Source organism: Glycine soja, chromosome 9 (genome assembly GCF_004193775.1).
Source record: "Glycine soja cultivar W05 chromosome 9, ASM419377v2, whole genome shotgun sequence".
In the NCBI taxonomy this organism is placed as follows: domain Eukaryota; kingdom Viridiplantae; phylum Streptophyta; class Magnoliopsida; order Fabales; family Fabaceae; genus Glycine; species Glycine soja.
The window spans coordinates 4,623,399-4,644,500 of record NC_041010.1 but is presented as its reverse complement, the minus strand read 5'-3'; the positions used below and the strand labels follow the sequence as shown (position 1 = coordinate 4,644,500).

The following is a 21,102-nucleotide window of genomic DNA, read 5'->3' as shown; positions in this document are numbered from 1 at the left end:
GTTAAAAGCATATAAATAGGTCAAAATTATTAGATTGTTAAACATTTTATATTAGCTACATTGCGCAACATTTATTTTTTAAAATAAATTTATAAAATGATATATTGTTAGACTATAAATCCAAAATTAATAATATGATTATTTTTTGCTATTACAATTTTTCTTACATTCTAAAACTAAAGAAAAAAAGGACAAGGGCATAACGTTAGTACAACAATAATGCAAATGAGTTCTCCTTAAGGGTCTGGTAGAATAAAGAAAAGAAGTGGCTGGTAGAATACATGAAAGAAGTGAAAAGAAAGATAATTGAGATAAAAATTTTAAATTAAAGTAAAATGTAAAAATATGGATTTCATATTATTTTAGTGTTCAATTTTAATTTTTTTTCGACTCTCTTTTTGTCCAAAGAACACACATTAATTAAATATGATTCAATATTCTCTTGCGACAGTATATTAAGCTGACTTGGAAAAACATTCAATCGTTTGGATGCATTTTCACTTCAGTTGACGACCGAAGTCTCCGCTACATTACAATGGCGAGAGCAGCTTTTTTGAAAAAGCAAGTTGCTTTTGAGTCATCCCATATAGAAAATTTCAAATATCCCAAACCCATAATGCAAGCAGAGAATAAATTTGACTTTTCTTCTATTATCATTATTATTAGGGCAACTATCTTTCTTCTCCACTCCTTCAATTGACACACAACGGCACCCCCAAAGTCCTCATCATCATCATCTTCTTCTTCTTCTTCAATTGACACACTACGGCACCACCAACGTTATTTTTTCTTGCAGGTACCTCAACATTTTCTTCATCTACATGAAATTTCAGTCGCAATTTAGGAAGGAAGAAATTTGTCGTACACTAATTTGCCAAAAGTTGAGGGTAGGATCGTAGGAGGGGAGAGAAAAAAAGAATAAAAGACTACGTTCTTTGGCTTTTCTTCTATTATCATGATTAGGGCAAGTCTCTTCTTCTTCTTCTAGATATTAACTACCATTTGACATGTTATAGCTTATTTTTTCTTGCAGGTACCTCAACATTTTCTTCATCTAGTTGAAATTTCAGTCGCAATTTAGGAAGGAAGAAATTTGTCGTACAATAATTTGCCAAAAGTTGAGGGTAGGACGTAGAGGGGAGAGAAAAAAAAGGAGGGGGGAGAAAAAGTAAAGGTAAACTTGTACTAACAGTACTATCTCACTGGTAGGTTGGCATATTAACCACCCCATGTTTTGCACGTTTCTTAGGTAAATCAAAGAAACCATCCATACCTATGTATCAATTATTCTTGTATGTTTTGTTTTCATCCTGTCTTTAGTTAGCAGATTTTTATATTATAAAGAATGCTAAAATTAAACTATTAGTTATTTACGATAATATTTTAATATTATCTATTAATTTGTATAAAAAGTTTAGTTACTGATATTTGAATCTCATACTTTAAAATTGACTCACCTTAATTCATTTTCAGCCTGGATATCATCATTGAGGGGAACTCCTTTTTACTTGAAAGAATCGGTGCTCAGAAGGAAACACCATTGCAGGCAAAACTTAAATAGGTAATAGTTACCGGCTACCTATCTCACTGAATAAATACTTATTCGTGTGGGTATCTGTTAAACAAATATCCGTGATTTTTTTAATATATGCATCTATTTATAGATATTTATAAAAAAAAGTAGAGCTTAAAAGTATTTTTTAACTTTTACTATAATTTTTATTTAATCTAATATTTATTCTACACCATTAAAAATATCCATGAATAGTTCTTAAAATATAAAATATGATCCAAATGAAAAATTTGTAAGCTCCAATTCAAATTACACTTCAATACATAAGTAAAGTATTTTAACACTAACAAGTGATATATGCATGCACGAGTACAAAGATATATGTCCCTATTCCGTTAATAAACCGTAGAGAAAATATTTGTAGTTAAAAATGCTCTAATTCTATCACAATCATTTTTTATAAAAAATATAATTTAATATTAAAGCTTACACATATTTTGATTCTTTATTAATATGCTGACATTTAATTTTATTTTCTTTATGATTTGAGTTTTTGTTTTCATTTTTTTAAAAAAAATAAACATTTTTAAAATTTATTATGATAAATCCATCACATATTTATGTCAAGTAAGCTGAAAATTTCTTTAATATAGACTTGTGAAGGTAATATAAAAAAAAATTAACAACCGATATACTAATATTTTTAATCACATCTCCCGTTTTAATTTAAACAAAAAAAAGATGAAAAATGAAATAATAACTTTGATTTAATTATAAAAATATCATAAAATAATATAAAAAATAATATATGAACATCTATTTTTAAATTTTTTTGGGTTCTTTTTAATCATTAACATTGTGTCATCACACCTCCGACGAACACGACAAGCTGGGTCGGCCCTGGTCTTAGTAGTAGGATAGCATTGGATAAGAACTATTTATAAATATGAGTTATAATAATTGTCAAAGAGGGGAGGAATTCAAAGATGCATCAAAGGGGTTCAATTTGTTTTACACCCAATTATTAAATATTAAAATTTTAATAAATAATTAACAAATAATGAATTTCACAAAAATACTTAATATCAATTATATGTATAAAACTCGAGCGCACTACTAAAACAAAATCAACAACATAGCACCCTATTTTGAGGGTTATAACTTAAAAAAGTATTTTTTTCTCTCTTTAATCTTGATTATTTAAATATAATTTAATTATTTATATTCATAATTCTTATTTCTCACAATAATAATAGTTTTGTAAATACTTATGGAGTTTATTAGTATATATTCACTTATTTTTATAAAGAATATATTAGCATATTATATTATAAATATATTAACAAATTATAACTAAGATGTGATTTGTTTCGTTAAAAAAATGTGATTTATTAAAATACACCCACTTAAAAATATATCTGGGTATAGGTTAACGTATTCCTTTTAAAAGTGGATCTACGTTGGTAAATTTTAAACATATATATATATATATATATATATATATATATATATATATATATATATATATATATATATATATTGTAGTGAATGAAATTATAATGATAAAAAAATTGCTTGCCTTATGTGGGAGGAGTCGTTTGGTGAATGGCTTGTCTTACATGAATTGGTGCTTAAACTCATTGGCATGCTTACAACTATAACTTATGTCTTTTCTTACTGTTTTCTGTTGATAATAGTTTGGTTGGCAGATCCTTGTAACTTTTGTTAAGCTCACAATTAGTGGCTTCTTTTCTTTATAATATTCCAGATTTTCCTTTAAAAAAATTAATGATAAAAAATTGCAATAAAAGAACCAAGAATATTTACACTGCTAGAAAATTAGTTTTAACATCACTACATTAATATCCATTTTAAATAAAATTGATCTTAACAAAAATGCAACGATATATTTATAAATAACATAATTTTATTAATATCAACAAACTACTGTTAATATTGATTTTTAAAAAAATCAATGTCGCTAGAGGCTAATGTTAACAATAGTTTTTTATAAAACCAATGTCAACAATTTTATATATTTAAATTTGTAGCATGTTTTCAGTTCTCACTCGTTGTTTCATTTTGTTTAAACTTTCCAAAGTCCATCCCTTTCTTAGTTCATTGTGCAACTCTAATTTTGCTGTCGCTGTTACCGTTTTAGGTCACTTACACCGCTGTCACTTGACAAGTGTATTAAATTTTCATGGTTGATAAAGTTTAAACAGAAAATCAAGTGTCGAATCCATATGAACTTTATTTACATTTAAGTAGATGAATATTTAAATAAAAAGATTTGAAAAAGATTGTAGAAGAACAGTAACTTAACTTTCCAGAAACTTAAATTAAAATAAACAAGAGAAGAAATTAAACATAAATTTAAATTAATTAATTAAAAACAGATAAGATGAGAAAAACCAATATTATAGAAGTTAAATTCAAAATATGAAAATATTGAGAACTTAGCCTATCAAAATTACTCTTGATGTAATGTTACTGATTTTTCTCTACTTATAATTATTTCAATTTACACATGCATCTATTCATATACTCTAACTAAGAGTCCTCAAGTGAAAGAACCTAATTTATTTATTTTTTCTCTCAAATCCCTTTGAAAGATCAAACAATTAAATTGTATTAAGAATGGGTGATCAAACTTACTATTTCCCATTTAGATACTAATTAGATACTATTTCTCAGTTTTTTTAGAAAATAATATTTCCCAATGTTATCTCTAAAACTTACTATGCAAATGAATGATTAAACCATAAACAATAAAATTAAGCACAGAAAATGATAATGTAAAAGGTAATGATATTAAATAAATAGGAAGAGAAATTACATCAAAAGTAGTTGGCTGTTATGTTCCCAACAAAGGGGGTTTAACCTCTCATTATCATAAAAAGTTTTACAATTGCAAGATGATTATGAATAGAAAAGGGGATAGATAAGAAAGGAAATGAAGGGAAGGAATAACTCCTAATAATTATTTCTCCTTTTTCTAGCCTTTTCCTTTTATAAGGAATTATATTCTATTAAAATTTATGTGTGTTTCTTTTCCTTCTTTTCTCTCCTTATTTTATAGGTGCAGATCAACTTAGTTTCCATACAACCTTCGCGCTAAGTGCACTTATCGCACTTAGCAAGTATGATGGTATTCTCTCACTGATTGTGTGTCTCGCACTAAGCGCACATTCTCATTCCAAACTTTTTCATACTTCCTAGTGTTAAGCGTGCTTTACTCGCTGAGTCTGTGTATCACACTGAACGCCTAAGACGTGCTAAGCGAACAACTTCAGATCTTTAATTTGCTTCTTGGGCTTTACTTTATTTTATTTTTTCGCGAATTATTCACCAAACATTATAATTTCACCAACTTTTTACACTTTCTTCACAAAACTTTTAATTGATGTTAAATTTTCAATTGTTTAAACAAAAAAGGAAGTAATAAGAGAGAAAAATTACCAATTTCTATATAATTTGATTTCAAAATATATCGATACACAACAGTTATCACACTGTCACTGCTTGAGCTCCCTGATGCCACCACTTCTCTGTTCTTCCTTGAATGTTTGGTCTGCTCATGTATTGACAAAAACAAGTTTAATGCCTTGTCTTCTTCTTTGTTCTTCACCGCTATTGTTTGGGTTTGAGATTGGGAAGGTTTGGGTTTGTGACATTGCTGAGATTGGGAGGGTTTTCGTGCATAGACAGGTTAATGACTTTATGGATTTACCGGCTAAAATTCTGTAAGAATAGTATTGTTATCTGTACTTAGGCTGAGAAAATTGTTGCTTTGATGTTGAAGGTATTGATCCTTGAGCATTTCTGTTCTATCACATGATCTCTTACAAAATATATGTTCCGTGAGCATTTCTTTTAGATTTTTCATTGCATATTTGTTTTCATTCCTGATTGCTGACATGCATTTGGCATTGTCACATGAACTCTATTTTTGAACATGTCTCTTACTGCAATATAATAACAAGAAGAGAGACATTGATGCAAAATATTTGTGTTTCTTTTGGTAGATTGTATTTTAAATTCAATCCAACATGTTGGTTTTTATTAATTGCTTAATCATTTTGATCTTTGTCTGATCCCAATTGAATATAAACTTAATTCTTATTATAGATAGTTTGGTTACTTTTGTATAGTGTTTAAATACATATTAAAATTATAAATTAAATAACCGAGACTACTATTTAATTCAGAGTATTTTGTTCCCTCTCGTTATATGGTCATGCACGTGAGTGGGACTAATTGGCTAGTAACAGATAATAAAATCACTAATTAAAGAATTAATATTATACTAAAAATTGTTGTCACGAGTAGATTGATACTTAAATTCCTTAATTAAGACATCAGGTTTGATTCCTGATTTTCGTATCAAGTTGTAAAGAAAGATTAATTAGGTGTCGAATAATAAGAAACTTGAGAACTAATACTATATATTTACTTGATTATTTCGCTGGTACTACCTAGTCAGTTTTTTTTACATGACCATGGATTCTTGCTGAGTTCTTTTTTAATTTTTATTGTAACAAAACAGTTGAAGAATTGGATATTAAGGAGCTTCTGCCAGCATATTTGAAACCCAATCTCCAATCTAGTGATTTGATCACAGGGGTCTGTTTTGCTTCAAGTGGCTCAGGGTACGACCCTTTGACATCAATATTAGAGATGATAGTGTTTAACTATATGCTATTTAATTATATAGTTTCAATTTTTGTGTGTTCTGCTAGATCTTGTTCTTATATATAATTTTCTAACAGTATGTATGACCATATTACACTTTACCAACTTAGAAAAATTCGTACAGTTAAGGAAATGATAAAAAAAAATTACATTAAAAAAGGTTACACTATTGTCAAATCATGTAACTTGTTCAAATCAATAATGTCGTGTGTTTTTTAATAACATAGATAGTTATAAGCGAATGTATGCTAGTGCTAACTAAAGTGATTGAAGAAATAATTAAGAAGCCAAACTTGCTAACCAATATGAATGCCTTTTTCTTTCTGCCATATCACCAACCATCCCTCATCTCTTTTTCTGCCATTCCAGTTCTAACCTTTAAACTGTTGCATATAATCTATTATCTAGGCAATGCAAACATTAGTGGTTGAAATGTTAGTTTTTCTTAATTCAACATGTGACTTTTTATCTTTGTTTTTTGTTTTTTAATCATCATATCCATCTTATATCTCTTGTATATGATGCATCATATTAGTTTTCATCACCATATACAAAGAAGACAAAGATTTCAATTAATGTTTTACATGCAGACAAAGATTTCATCATATTAGTTTTCATCTTATATCCATCTTATAGCACAACTGTGACACCTTTGAATAGTCAAATAATTATTATTTTACAGACAAAGATTTGTTTACACCAATCTATTACAAAACTTTAGTCCTTTCTTTTTTCTTCTTCTTTATTTTCCCTTTTGTGTGCGTGTATATATATATATGACTAGGAATTAATTTTTGTAAATCTTGTCATTTGACTAGATGAGGTATAAATATTAATGTTCAATGTTGAAAGTCATTTGTAGGCAAATTTTGTTTTACACTTGACATCATGAACATTAATTGTTGGAGATTATTAGTGATTATCATCATAGATATGAATGTTATTCATATTTTTTAGGCTATTTTTTCTTATGACTATTTTTTAATTTTTTTATGTGATTAATGACTATTGTTTTATATACAATTAATGTTTATTCTTGATAAACTTTAGTTTTTCATTTGAAATTCAATATAATGATTCTTCTGGATAGTTTGGATTAATCGTTGTATTGAATCTTAAATTGTCCATTTGAACAGTTTGAGAAGAGTCATTTTTTATAGTATATTCATACGTATAAGTTAACTTTATTTTTTTAAAATTTGATTAAATTTTGGTATAGTGCATTTCACTTTATTCTTCGGATGCATACTTAATTGTGGTGAAATTCATGTCATCACTTCATGTCGTGTATTTTGAGATCAATGTGAAATCCTGTTGAAATTTTGTCAAATCTATGAAAAGAAAGTTAACATTTACGTGAGTCTACTGTAAAAAAAATTCTTCCTATATAGGATAGGATCACATCTTTAATGAAAAATGAGATTTTCTTGCATGGAATCACAAACTTTGAGAGTATCATAAAGTTATTAATTAGATGGATCGAAGTTGGATGAATACAAGTTGTAAGAGCCCTACGTATGAGGAAGACATGAAATAGTTCTTGCAATTTGCTTTAGAAAGAAGTTAACCAGATAAGGACTGAAAATATTTTTGTCCTTGTACAAACTATTTGAATGCAAGACGACAGCTACTAGATGACATACAAGAACATTTGTTTTTAAAAAGATCAATGTTGTGGTGCACTCACAATAATTTTTTTCTTTCTAAAAATCGATGTTGTGAGTGCACCAAACATTTGTTTTTAGAAAAACTAATGTTGTGAGTACACACAACAACAGTTTTTATAAAATCAATGTTGATTTATGGATCACAACATTGATTTTTAGAAAAAATCGATATTATTTTTTGCATATTTTACATTTTTGAGGTTTATTGCGTATTATATGACATCGATTTTTTAAAAAATTGATGTCATGTATTGTATATTAATTAACATCGATTATCAAAAAATTGATGTTAACATTGAGTTTGTTAACATCAATGATTTCAACATTGATTAAAAATTAATATTAAAAGTCGAAAAAAATTAAAGTTAAAAGTCTATTTTCTAGTAGTATTATTTATTGGGTTGATTAAAAAATAAATTAAATTTTGCGTGTCATTAATTTGTCACGTTAAAATCCTTAAATTTTTTTTTCTCTATTTTCATTTATTAGATAAGTGATATGCATTGCTAAAGTTTTCTTCACTTATTTTTTTTAACGTTTCATATTTTGAAAGTATTGAAACTGAACTCTGGTTATAACAACCCCGGGAGCATGTCATGCTTTTCCAACCCACTTTTTTTTTTTTTTTTTTATAGTCACCCCCATCCCACCCAATTAACATTTTCTAGGCATAATAATATAAGAAAATGTCCTTGTAGGTTCAACAGTGTTGCAAATTTGATGAGTAATATCATCAGTGAAGGACATTCTATTTTGAGGCCACCATATTTTGATGGCAAAAATTACACTGAGTGGAAGGAGCGTATGATAATATTCATACGATCTATCGATTTTAAGCTTTGGCTTGTGATAAAAAATGGACCGAAAATTCCAACAAAACTAATAGGCAATGAAGAAGTGGAGAAAAGTGAAGATGAATACGATGAAGAAGACATGAAGAATTTGGAACTAGAAGCACAAGCAAGAAATATTTTATGCCGTGCCATGAATCAAGATGCTTTTGAAAAATTCTCAAAGGACAAAACAGCCAAGCAAACGTGGGACGAGCTTGAAAGGTGAAGTGCTTTTGTAGATTCAAAATTTTGAAAGATAAAAATAATTTCTGAATGCCACATGAACTTTTTCTCCATTTAGTGAACGCATTTACGTATTGACATATCATAAAATAGTTTATTCTTGCAAAAAATGGATTATAAATAAAATTAAAAGAAATATCATATTTATATGACAAAATTGTACAATAACTTACATAATATCATTTTTAAGATTAAATATGATGATTTTAGTACTTATGAAATAAGAAAATTTTAATTTTAATCCCTATAATTTTTTTTTTAATTTTCATCCCCAAAAAATAAAAAAAAATAATGTTTTTGATCTCTGGAAAATTATGAATTATGGTTTTAATCCCTATAAAAAAATCTTTAACTTTCATTTTTCAAAATTTCAAATCACCATTTTTTTTATCTCGGCGTTCATTTTAAGTTTAATAAATAACATTCATTAATTTTAAAAATCTAGAAAAAAAATTAGTGGTATGACATCACAAATAATAGTGTATATCACTTAGATGTGGTTACTTACCATCCGTTAAACTCAAACGGTTAATGAGTATAGCATGAGTATATGATAATAAAGATAAAAAACAATCATTCAATTCTAGATTTATGAGGATGAGAAAATCAAAGCAAATATTTAATTTATAAAAACTAAAAATCAAAATTTGCTCATTTAATAAATAAAAAATATATTTAACCCTTTTATTTTCTATTTTGTTCATCGTATATATCGTCCATCCCATTCCACAATTTTCTTTTATTTCTTTCTCTTTCTCTCTTATACATACGAATAATTGTATTATTTAGAAGAAAAAAACGATGAACAGAAATTCTAGTTTAACACCAAGAGAAGGAAGGAGTAAAAAGAGTTAATTTCTACGTATCATTACTCATATATTCACTAATTGTTCCTATTTAATTTCTCAAGTTGTAAGGGCAATCCAGAATCAACTATTTGTACACACCATTATTTGCAATATTGGCTTTTATAGGGAAATGACAGTTGTCGACTTTCCAACTCAGCAACAACAACCGCAAATGGGCAATGCCGCATCAGCTCGTCATAATCGTCCTAACCTTGAGTTTATAGAGGCAACAGACGGTACTCTCTCTCAGTCTCCCTCAAGCTAGTTTTCACCAGGAATACAAGGAAAGAGTATTAATTTAATTAGGGATGATTTGATTCTGTTTAAATTATTAAGAGATAAGAGCACATTTTTAAATTTTTATTTGGATAGGTACATTTTTATCACACTACTTTAATATATATATATATATATATATATATATATATATATATATATATATATATATATATATATATATATATATATATATATATATATTCTAAATTTTTTTCATTCTATTTTTTTTTTCACACAATCAAACTGAAACTCATCCTAGACATAATATAATGACATACCGTACTTATGTATATCACACATTTTATTAACACTAATTATTTTTTATTTATTATATCATGCCTATGAGTTATTTTTTCTCTTCTCTATTTCTCAATGTAGGTGCTAATTAGCATTTAGGCGTCCATGAATGATCTTTCTTTCATCTATTATACCTGAAGAAAAATACAAAAGTATATCTCATTTGGGGTAAATTTGATATGCAAGAAGAGATAGATAGATAGACTGACAACAAAAGATATATAAACATAACCGGTAATTGACCAATTTTGTTAACGAAAAGCTTACGATAAACTCTATGTTATCGTTTTAATCTTTAAATTTAATTATGAGTGATAAATTACACTTTCAGAAGAAGCAAAGGACAAATTTCTAAGCCTTTGTGTGCCTCTTTACAAGTTTGCTCTAGAAGGCAATTGGCCAGCAGCCAAGGTCATCTTACAAAAAGATGTTAGACTCAAGAACGCAGCAATAGCAGTTGGTTGGGCTACACTTCTGCATGTTGCTGTAGGTGCAAACCATGCTCCCTTTGTGAAGGAGCTGCTGCAAGAACTCGACAACCAAGACATTAAATTGAAAGATATCAAGGGAAACACCGCCTTCTGCTTCGCTGCTGCATCAGGGAACATGGAAATTGTTCAATTGTTGAAACAAAGAGTTGAAAACTTGCCTATAATCAGGGGTGGAGGTGATCATACCCCTCTCTATTTTGCTGTCATGCAAAGAAAATGCGACATGGTAGAGTATCTGTACGACAAGACCAAAGATGTATTCGACGTAAAGGACAGGGAATCACTGTTCTTCACTTCTATCACCACCCGCAACTATCGTACGTATTTGCATGTCTAAAAAACTATTTGAGCACTTACGTTTATAGATTTGATGATTTATGTTTAAATATCCAAAAATATTTTTCAGACTTGGCCTTGAAAATGGCAACAGAGTGTAAAGAGCTAGCTTATGCACGTGATCATCTGAATAATGACACAGCGTTGCATATCTTGGCTATGGCTCATGATCAAAACCCTTTGGATTCTTGTTGTCATTGTTCGGAGCAACAAACTCCCATCATGATCAACCCCGGTAAATTCTTACTTTCATGTTCAGAGCAACAAACTCCCATCATGATCAACCCTGATAAATTCTTACTTTCACTAATTGCTGAAGATAAATTAAAGTATACAAATCAGAGACAATTAAAGCCTTACATATATGTATATATAGGTTGGTGAAGTTTGTAGGACATGAATCCACATCTGTGCGTGGTATATAAGCAGGGACGTATCCAAAGGTATATCAAAGGATGCGAAATTTTTTTTACACAATATTTAACTTCTAATATATAATTATTTAATAAATAATAAATTTAACAAAATAATTTATTATTAATTTTATGTATGAAGCTAGATATATAATTTACTACTAAAAAATTAAAATTAAGCATATATCAACGGAAAAGAATTCTTATATATTTTCTTTTATTAATATTTGTAATTTTAATATTTTTCTCATATAGACATAAAAAAATCTTAAGAGAGATAGGAATGGAAGGAATCTAAGACCTAGCTTGCCCCTTCCCCACCCCCTTATCTATCAGTGTATATAAGTGATAGATAATTCTTCTTACAGATTAATTTTATAAAATTGAATTAGACTTAAATCTAAATCATAAGTTTATATTTGAACTTATTCTAACTATTATATCACTTGTAAATGTTGAGTCAAGTCCAGCAAACCTCAGATATTAGCTTTTGATGTGAAATGAGTGTATTAAAAATCTCACATCAATTAATAATATAACTATATATAAGTGGAGAATTATCTCTAATTTTATAGGTCAATTTTGTAAGAATGAATTATATCTTACTTCAAATTCTAATAATAACTGTTATGTCTTTCATTTTAATACGAAATTTTTTATATTTACAGGCATGAAAAAACATGTAATTTTTCAACTGGTTAAGTTTCTCTGGGAAACAATTCTTCGGGAAAAAACCCTCAAAGAGGCAATTAAGATCATAAGTGAACCTTCTCAACTACTATTTGATGCTGCAGAAGTTGGTAATTTTGGGTTCTTGTCAGAGCTTATTAGTGCTCACCCTAGCTTGATATGGGAAGTGGATGACAAAAAGCAAAGTATAATTCACACAGCGGTTTCGCATCGCCATGCCAGCATCTTCAATGTCGTACATGAAATAGGGTCAATTAAGGATATTATAGTAGAAGGTTTCGTGAAAGGAAACAACACTTTATTGCATTTGGCAGCAAAATTAGCCCCATCAGATCGACTTGAATTAGTTTCTGGAGCAGCATTCCAAATGTCCCACGAGTTAATATGGTTTGAGGTAACCCCTTTATTTTATTGACTTTGCATTTTCACACGGTACACCATTACATTTTTATCCCATGTGTGTTTTTAAGTTTCTTTAATCGTCATTTTAAACAAATAGGAATCATGAATTTTCCTGCTAATAAGGGTAAAATATACTTTACTCATGTACTTAATTACATTTGTCTTTTAATTAGCTAGCAAGAGATGTATAGCTGAGTTGATTGAACATTATATATGAATTGTTATAAATTTTTTATTATTTATTTTTAATTTTTACAGATAAAAAAAATATTTGTTTTTCAACTTACCCCTATATCTTTTTAATCAATATATAAATTCTCTAAATTAATTTTTGGTTTAAGTTGACAGTTATATAACCATAGTTAAAATATAAATTGTACTTAAACGAAACTAAGGAACATTAAAAAGAGGTTTCGCTATATAGAAAGATTACAATAAATTCATTAATTCAGTAAAACGAAAAAACAAGTATGGAAAATACAATTGAGAAAGTGAGGGATTAATTATTAAGATTTGAGGTTGATTAATCTATACCAATTGTTAACACATATACATGACAGGAGGTGAAGAAGATAATGCCACCATCATTCATAATGTTGAAAAATTCTGAAGACAAAACCGCTCAGGAATTATTCACAAGGGAACATGAAGGATTGCGCAGAAAAGCAGAAGATTGGATGAAACGCACTGCTGAGTTCTGTATACTTATTTCAACTGTCATTGCTACAGCAGTGTTCTCTGCTGCGATTAACATACCAGGTGGCATCGATGATCAAACGAAAAAACCAAATTACTTGGACAAAACATCGTTCCTGGTGTTTGCAATATCAGATGGAATTGCATTCATCTCATCTGCAACTTCAATATTAATCTTCTTGTCAATTCTCATCTCGCGTTATGCGGAGTATGATTTTCACAAGTCACTGCCCTTCAAGTTAATATGTGGATTGGTAACTCTGTTCATCTCCATAACATGCATGATGGTAGCCTTTGGCAGTGCCTTCTTCATAACGTACGACTCTGGTTTGAAGGTGGTTCCTGATTCAATTTCAATACTTGCAAGTGTACCTATTCTTCTATATATTACTTTGCAATTTTCGTTATGGAAAGATATCATCTACTCAACAATTCATTGCAGGAATCTATTTAAGCCAAGCAAACGAATGATTCATATATCTTCTAGATGAGTAGAAGCTAAGTGTTGTAACCAAGAATCATGTTGTGAGATGTTAGAGTTGTAATATTTCTGAGTTATGACAGATAATATTGAATTGTCTAACGTGATCCAGTTCCACTGTGAAGCAAACAATATTATATATCATTATTATGTTTCAACAGTATTATGCCAATTCATTCCTTTGTTTGTAACTTAGTGTATTATATTTTTTTCTTGTTTTTTTTTTCTTTATCTAGAGTTTTAACTTATGCGACTTTTTATTTAATTTTTAATATTTTTTATGCATTTGACTTTTATTTATTTATTTAATAAGTATTGATGTCGTTGGACATTTGGAAGAGACGCGCGCGATCTTATATTTGTTTCATTATATTTTTAGTTTTAATTATTATATTTTTTAATATTATGTATTCGTCTATAAATTATACTATATCTTAAAATAATTTTAATCAAATTTAAAATAAAGAAAGACCATACACCAGAAATTATAGTTCTATGTTAATTAGTGTAATAATAGATATAAATTATTTAAAAATAGTAAAAAAATAAAATAAATCTAATATTTATTATTGTCAATTTTTGAAGTATAATATTAAAATAATAAATTAAATATTAAAGTATAATGATTAAAATAAATCGTGTGATATAAAAAATGTGTAGGAGAAATTAGTGAAAAATAATTAAATCATATTTTATTTAAGAGGATAATAATAAAATTTAATAAATATTTTAATCATGAAAAAGAAATAAAACATAAATATTTACAAACTAACATTTTAAAAATGTTACTTCGAATAACATTTAAAAAATGTCATAAACTACTTAAAAATCTTATTTATTTAATCATCAAACAAGTTTTTCAACTGCTTGTAATGGAAAGAAGAAAGAAAGAATTAGAAAATAAAAAATAAGTAAAATAACATGATTAAATATAAATGATAACTTCATAATTTAAATATGTTGGATCCTAGCATGCTTAACTATCCTTGATGTAATATTAATGTGTTTTTCTATTTAATACTATTTTAATTTTCATCTACATCTACTAAGATATTCAACTTCGATCCCTTGTGATGAAGAGTCTATTTTAGCTATTCTCTCTCTCAAATCCCTTTGTAGAGATAAAACAATAAATTACATGAAGTTTGGAGATGTATGTATATGCAAAACAAGATCACTCTATCCCTACCAATGAGTTGTTTAAATGCTCTTTCTATTTCTTTAGAAATTAAACGCTTCCCAATGCCTAATCCCTAAATAGATGCATGGATGATTAAGCCACACAATAACAATAAAGCACAAAAAAAAAAATTGGCATTACATTAAACAAATAGTAAGGAAGAATTACAGTACAAGAACCTTTAGCTACTAGGCTCCCAACAATGAAGGTTTAGCCTCTTATTGTTATGAGAGACTTTACACTTCAAGGACTGATATAGATAGAAGAAGAAAATGGATGGATAAAGAAAGAGAAGGAGAAAATGACTATAGAAGGAGGGTTTCCCTTATTTGAGTTGCTCAAACTTTGGGTGTATTCATTAGAGAGCTTGAGTCTCAGTGTCTTCCTCCTTTGCTTTCTACTCCTTTTATAGGCCTAAGGTAGCTTAAAATTCAAGCAATCTCATGCTAGGTGGGTCTTCTGGGCTTAACGAGTATGGTGGTGATCACGCGTTTAACGTGAGATTCACGCTAAGCGCTGGGCTTCTTCGTGGGCTTTCTTTGCGCTAAGCTTGAACAGTCCACTAAGCGAGGAGGCGCGCTGGACCTATCTTGTACGCTAAACAAGTGATCCCAATCTTCAACTTTTTCTTCTAGGCTTTTCTTTATGTTTTTGCATCAATTTTCCTCTAAAGCACTTGTAATTTTCTTTTTTTGAACCCTGCTGATAAAAAATTAACATGATATTAAATTCCTCATTATTTCCTTAAAAATAATAGTAAAGTATAGGAATTCTAATTATTCTTAATCAAAATTAACTATCAATTAAGCTCAAATTTCTTTAATGACGGCTTTACTCAAATTCTACAAAAATAAATCATCGCCTTCATGTAATTGACGGCTTTACCAAAAGCTAGCACAAAAGTGGTTAAAATTTCTTTCAACACTTTGATCTCTTTATCATCTGTGTTGCAAAAAAAAAAAAAAGTGTGTGAGGATAGGAGCTCCCCTGCACACCTTAATACTATGTAAGTCTCCTTTTGATTCTATTTTTTTGTAGAAGGCAAGTGAAACCCTCCATACAAATGATAAAAAAAAACAAGGTGAAAGTGAGTCATCCTGACTAAGACCTCTCTCGAAAATAAAAGGACCAACTAATTCTCCATTCATCGCCATTGATTGAACACATACTAATCCAACCAATCCACACATCATCAAAATCCATCTTTTGAAGTAAAGTTTTTAAACAATTCCAATCAATTATGTCCAAAACTTTATTGTTGAATTATTAACAAGTACATCAAATTGTCACAAATAATAAAGTTAAAATAGAAGTCGAATATCAAATGTACAATGATTTTGTTTATACTTAGATATATGAATATTTAATTAAAAAAAAATTTAGAAAAGATTGTAGAAAACAATAAATTAAATTGACAAAGAATTAAATTAAAATAAACAAGGAAAGAAATTAAAGGGGAATATTTGACTGTAAAATACTACTATAAAATATGTTGTTTAAACTACAAGAATTGCACTTGCAGTCTAAAATATTTTGGAATTAAAGGAGCAATTTACAGTTTCTTGCATAGTAAGAATCCGAGACTAGAGAACGCATTGTTATGCCTTTGGATGTTTGAATTCTTATACCAGTACAACACGTTAACAATTTCAAATTGAATATCCTTCAAATTAACAGCGCAAATGGCTATCCATTTTCACGTAAATCCGCTGGAAAACATGGAACAAGAACAAGGTAATTAAAGGTCAATTTCATCACTATTAAACTAGAAGATTCGGTGCTATTTAATTTAAAAACCAATAAAGTTTGGAAGAATTTTAGTTTATTTAATTTAATTAAAATCAAATGATATATCTTATTAGTTTAGAAAGTAAAATTTTTTTTTGTCATGTATAAAATAGGCTGTACATTTCATAGAAACATACACCTCATCACATCAACCAAATCAATCGGCATAGTAAAATCTTATGACAAAATTCTTATATATATTCCTACAAACGGCGCTCTCATCTTCTATTTTTCCTTTTCTTTTCTTAAACCTTTGAACATTTCGCAGTGACATTCAAAATAAAAATAGGAATAATAAAAACAAGACAACTGTTAAAACAATTCATTGAAGTTTTGTTCAATCTTTTAAATTAGACAAGGGATAGATTAGTGAGTAAAGGGGTTCAGATTTTTCAATAAAAAAATTGCTTTCTGTTTCCTAATAAACTGAGCATAAAATTTCCAATCTGTATGCAATAAATATACCACGAAATTGGTTACATTTATGATTAAACAATATATGAGAAATTAATTTCACGTTCAAACTCAACTTGGTCAACATTCAATATTTCAATCCACATGATCTACTCTGGTTATTGTGGTTCGTAAATTCTGCAACACTCACTTCTTTGGATGAGGTAAATGTAAGTACAACTATAAGTGCTCCTTGAATTGTGAGACTTTCCTGTCTATCAGTGACCTCATTTTTATAATCAAATACACAAATTATTTAGTTAATTGGAAAATCAAATATATAAATGAATTAAATGGTTAAAGGAGAAGGGGAGAGATGAAAGGTCACACATTCAATCATCTCTACTAACAAAAACTAACATCACTAACAAATTAACATTTGTTGATAAAAAAATTAGTTAAAAAATCATTGTTGTTGATATAACTAATTACCTTGAATATGCAATTGATTACATTATCAACAACTAAGTTAGAAAAACGCAAGCTTTTGGTTTAATTAATTATATCTAGGATTAATTATTTAAATCAAGGTCAATTAATTTGAATTGTATAAAAGAGAGCAACCAGATTCATGCTTTAGTCGATTACACCACGAGTTAATCCATTACAACAAGGTTGTCTATGATGAAGTATTGTTGTTAAAGTATAAGGGTTTTGGTCCTATATATCCCTACCTTCTACTGTCTTCATAATATTTTCTCCTATTTTTACACAATGTGTGTGTTTGATTAGATTCACGGTAGGAAAAAATTAATTAAATTTTCATGATGAAGACAAATAATATATAATTATTTTTACTTTTTCATGGTTATGATTTATTAAGCAAAATTGATTCTTGTGTATTATCTAAACACATTATATATCACAAAAGATACATCAATATCATCAATCAATGTACAATTGAACCAAATATGTAATTTGTAAGGGTATTTATTTAATCAATTCTACATAAAAATGATATTCTTCTTCCACTAATATAGTTCCATGAAAATATAAAATGTACTAATAAAATTAAATTAAAATTAAAATTTAAAATATTTCGTATGAACTTAAAAAAAATTATATGATGGGCGCTAAATAATGGAAGAATTTACTTCATTTTTTATTTCATGATAATCTAGGTGAAGTGCAGTGGGGTCCCAAAATTAATGAACCGTTAGACTTTGCATTCGCGTTAAGCAGTATATACATATTTGGGAAATGAAGCAGCAATTTACTGTTTCTTAGTTAATAATAATAAGACATATTAGAGAACGCGTGCATTGATTAGGTCTTTGGAAGTTAGAATTCTTATACTAACACAGCACGTTAACAACTTCCGATCGATCCTTCAATTCTTCAAACATCGCAAATACACATCCATTTTCACGCAAATCAGTAGGAAAACTTGCAAGAAGGAACTAACCAAAAGCATCGAATAAACGGAGAAATGCAAGACACTAATCTGCATGCAACAAGGGAGAATAGTGGTTCTCAGAATAGTATGATATGAGAAAACTCAGATGGCATATATAAAATAGGAGTTGCCGTGTATTATTTTTCTTCTTCTAGTTTACCATGAAATTTGTTACGACTATCATCAGAGGATGGAAAACATTAGAAATTTCACATGAATTTAAATTACAAAGACAGACCGAAGCATTCAAAATCTGTTAAAGCAATTCAATGAAGTTTTCTTTAATCTTCCAAATTGGACAAGTGATGATGATTAGTGTTTATAGGAATTCAGAATTCTTTCTTTGAAAATAAAAATCAGCTGTTTTCTATTTCCTAATCAACCACAAGAAAATTTCCTATGTTTATGAATAAATATACCACGAAATTGGTTTTATTTATATGATCAAATGTTGACAAGCATTGGCAATTAATTTCACGTTAATTTAAATTATCAAGACTCAACTCGAGCATTCAATTTTTCAAACCACATATACTTTGTTTCGTGTGGTTATGAAATTAGGGCATGCAGTTCTGCATGAATTACATGGTAGTTCCTTTGTCTTTGCATCCTGCATTTGAATGCATATAAATGCAGGCACAAGCACATTACATGAACAAGCCTCCAATGCACATACAGAACAATATAGTTTACTCACCACATCGTTACTCACATCCCTGTATTTGTATTACACTATTACTCAATAAGAATGAGTACTAAAGGCAAAACAGGTTCCCGGTCTTCACAAGGTGATGTGAAACAGCCTCCTCCCAACCTTGGTGGTGCCATGGGCAACACGGGAAGTTCAAAAGGCAAAACAGGTTCCTGGTCTTCACAAGGTAATGTGAAACAGCCTCTTCCCAACCTAGGTGGTGCCATGGGCAACACGGGAAGTTCAAAAGGCAAAACAGGTTCCTGGTCTTCACAAGGTGATGTGAAACAGCCTCCTCCCAACCTAGGTGGTGCCATGGGCTACGCAAGTTCAAAAGGCAAAACAGGATAAGGAGAAGAAAATACCATAAAAAAAATTTAAAAAAATTCTTCATAAATTAAAATTAACTTATACATAAGTTAAAAAATTATGCTTTTGAAAAGCTAATACAAATAAAAGTTCTAAAATTAGATTATACTTCTTATGAAGAAACTTTTTTATATCTTCTCTTATTTTTTTTTCATACAAGTGTTTCTAGTCTAAACATATTAAAACTACTTTATTTAGAAATCACATGTTTGTTTACAACTTATTTAGACTCTAGTGTTTACAAGCAAGATCTTCTATGTACTAAGAAGTATATATGAATTTAGATACATAAATAAATTAGCTTACAGTGGTGTAATTTATGTAATTAATCTTATCTAATGAGATAAGATTTTATTGTCGTTGTATAAAATATAAATGTGTAATAAGTTGTGGATTTTTTTCATAAGTCCTTTTTATTTTCTCTGTATATTTGTATTTGTATTGAATGGTTTATTAATAAAGTAGCATGTTATAATCAAATTTCAAAAGTTAATGAGCTTAAGCATGGTTCAATGGATAAGATTGATGACGATAAAGTCTTAAATATATTTTTATTTCTTTAAACATGATCTATATTTATTTTTAGTCTGGACAAATTTTGTTTGAAGTCATTTGGTTAACATTAATGTCGTTGGTGACATGGCAATTTGTTTCCTTGTAAACATTAACACCTTTGTTAAGTTGTTAACTTGAGTGAGATGGATAAATTTTTTTAATTGATTTTTTTTTCAATGTGTTGCTAAGTTCCAAAGGCAAAAACTCTGTTTGCTTTTCTCCACTGTGTGAATGAAGATTGCTGATGGAACAGTGTAGTGCATTCGTTTGAACAATGTCTACGTTACCTTGGAACGGGTTAGTGGAGATTTTGTTTTGATACTTCAATGACATTTGGTTGTTGGTCCCCATCACGACTCCATTGGATGAAATCATGACTCCGTTGGATGACATTGATAGTTATAATTCAGAATATATTAGATATAATGTGTAATTGTAAGTTTGTTAAGTCTGTTAAATTTGTACTTAGACTATATACATGGTCTAATGTGTAATTCAGTTTTCAATAATATTCATCTCATCATTTTGAGTGCGTGTGATTCCTTGGTTTCCTCTCCTTCTCTCCAATAGAATCGGTATCATGAGCTCCATGTACTAGGGACCAAGAGGGACGAGAGAAGTGGGTTCTTGAGTGAAAAATCTGAGTGTGAGAGGATTGTGAGATTCAAACATTGTGAGGATCCTTCAAGTGTAAACTGTTGAGAGCTGTGAGATTGTGAGTGAAACGATCTTGTTGAGTGTTGATTCTCAAGATTCGTGTGATTTCAGATCTTGTGCAAGATTCTT

General features: G+C 28.8%; 2 protein-coding genes across 8 annotated transcripts; both read left to right on the top strand.

Annotated features, from left to right (window-relative positions):
- Positions 1 to 499: 499 nt before the first annotated feature.
- On the top strand, positions 500 to 14,060 carry LOC114367277. Of its 7 annotated transcripts, none has more exons than XM_028324431.1 (11): positions 500 to 796; positions 1,034 to 1,174; positions 1,474 to 1,561; positions 4,596 to 4,664; positions 6,063 to 6,165; positions 8,574 to 8,930; positions 9,926 to 10,035; positions 10,707 to 11,183; positions 11,273 to 11,437; positions 12,284 to 12,699; positions 13,268 to 14,060. In XM_028324431.1, exons 6-11 carry the CDS (start codon positions 8,596 to 8,598, stop codon positions 13,892 to 13,894), a joined length of 2,130 nt encoding a protein of 709 aa, XP_028180232.1. In that variant the 5' UTR covers positions 500 to 796; positions 1,034 to 1,174; positions 1,474 to 1,561; positions 4,596 to 4,664; positions 6,063 to 6,165; positions 8,574 to 8,595; the 3' UTR covers positions 13,895 to 14,060. The 7 variants fall into 7 exon arrangements, with proteins under 7 accessions (XP_028180232.1, XP_028180234.1, XP_028180230.1 ...); XM_028324433.1 differs by having other exon boundaries at positions 1,034 to 1,249; XM_028324429.1 differs by lacking the exon at positions 4,596 to 4,664 and having other exon boundaries at positions 500 to 779; positions 1,017 to 1,174.
- Positions 14,061 to 19,349: 5,289 nt separating this feature from the next.
- Positions 19,350 to 20,183, top strand: LOC114425430. The gene has a single exon (XM_028392358.1). The coding sequence runs from the start codon at positions 19,450 to 19,452 to the stop codon at positions 19,741 to 19,743; it is 294 nt and encodes a 97-aa protein (XP_028248159.1). The 5' UTR covers positions 19,350 to 19,449; the 3' UTR covers positions 19,744 to 20,183.
- The last annotated feature ends 919 nt before the right edge of the window (positions 20,184 to 21,102 follow it).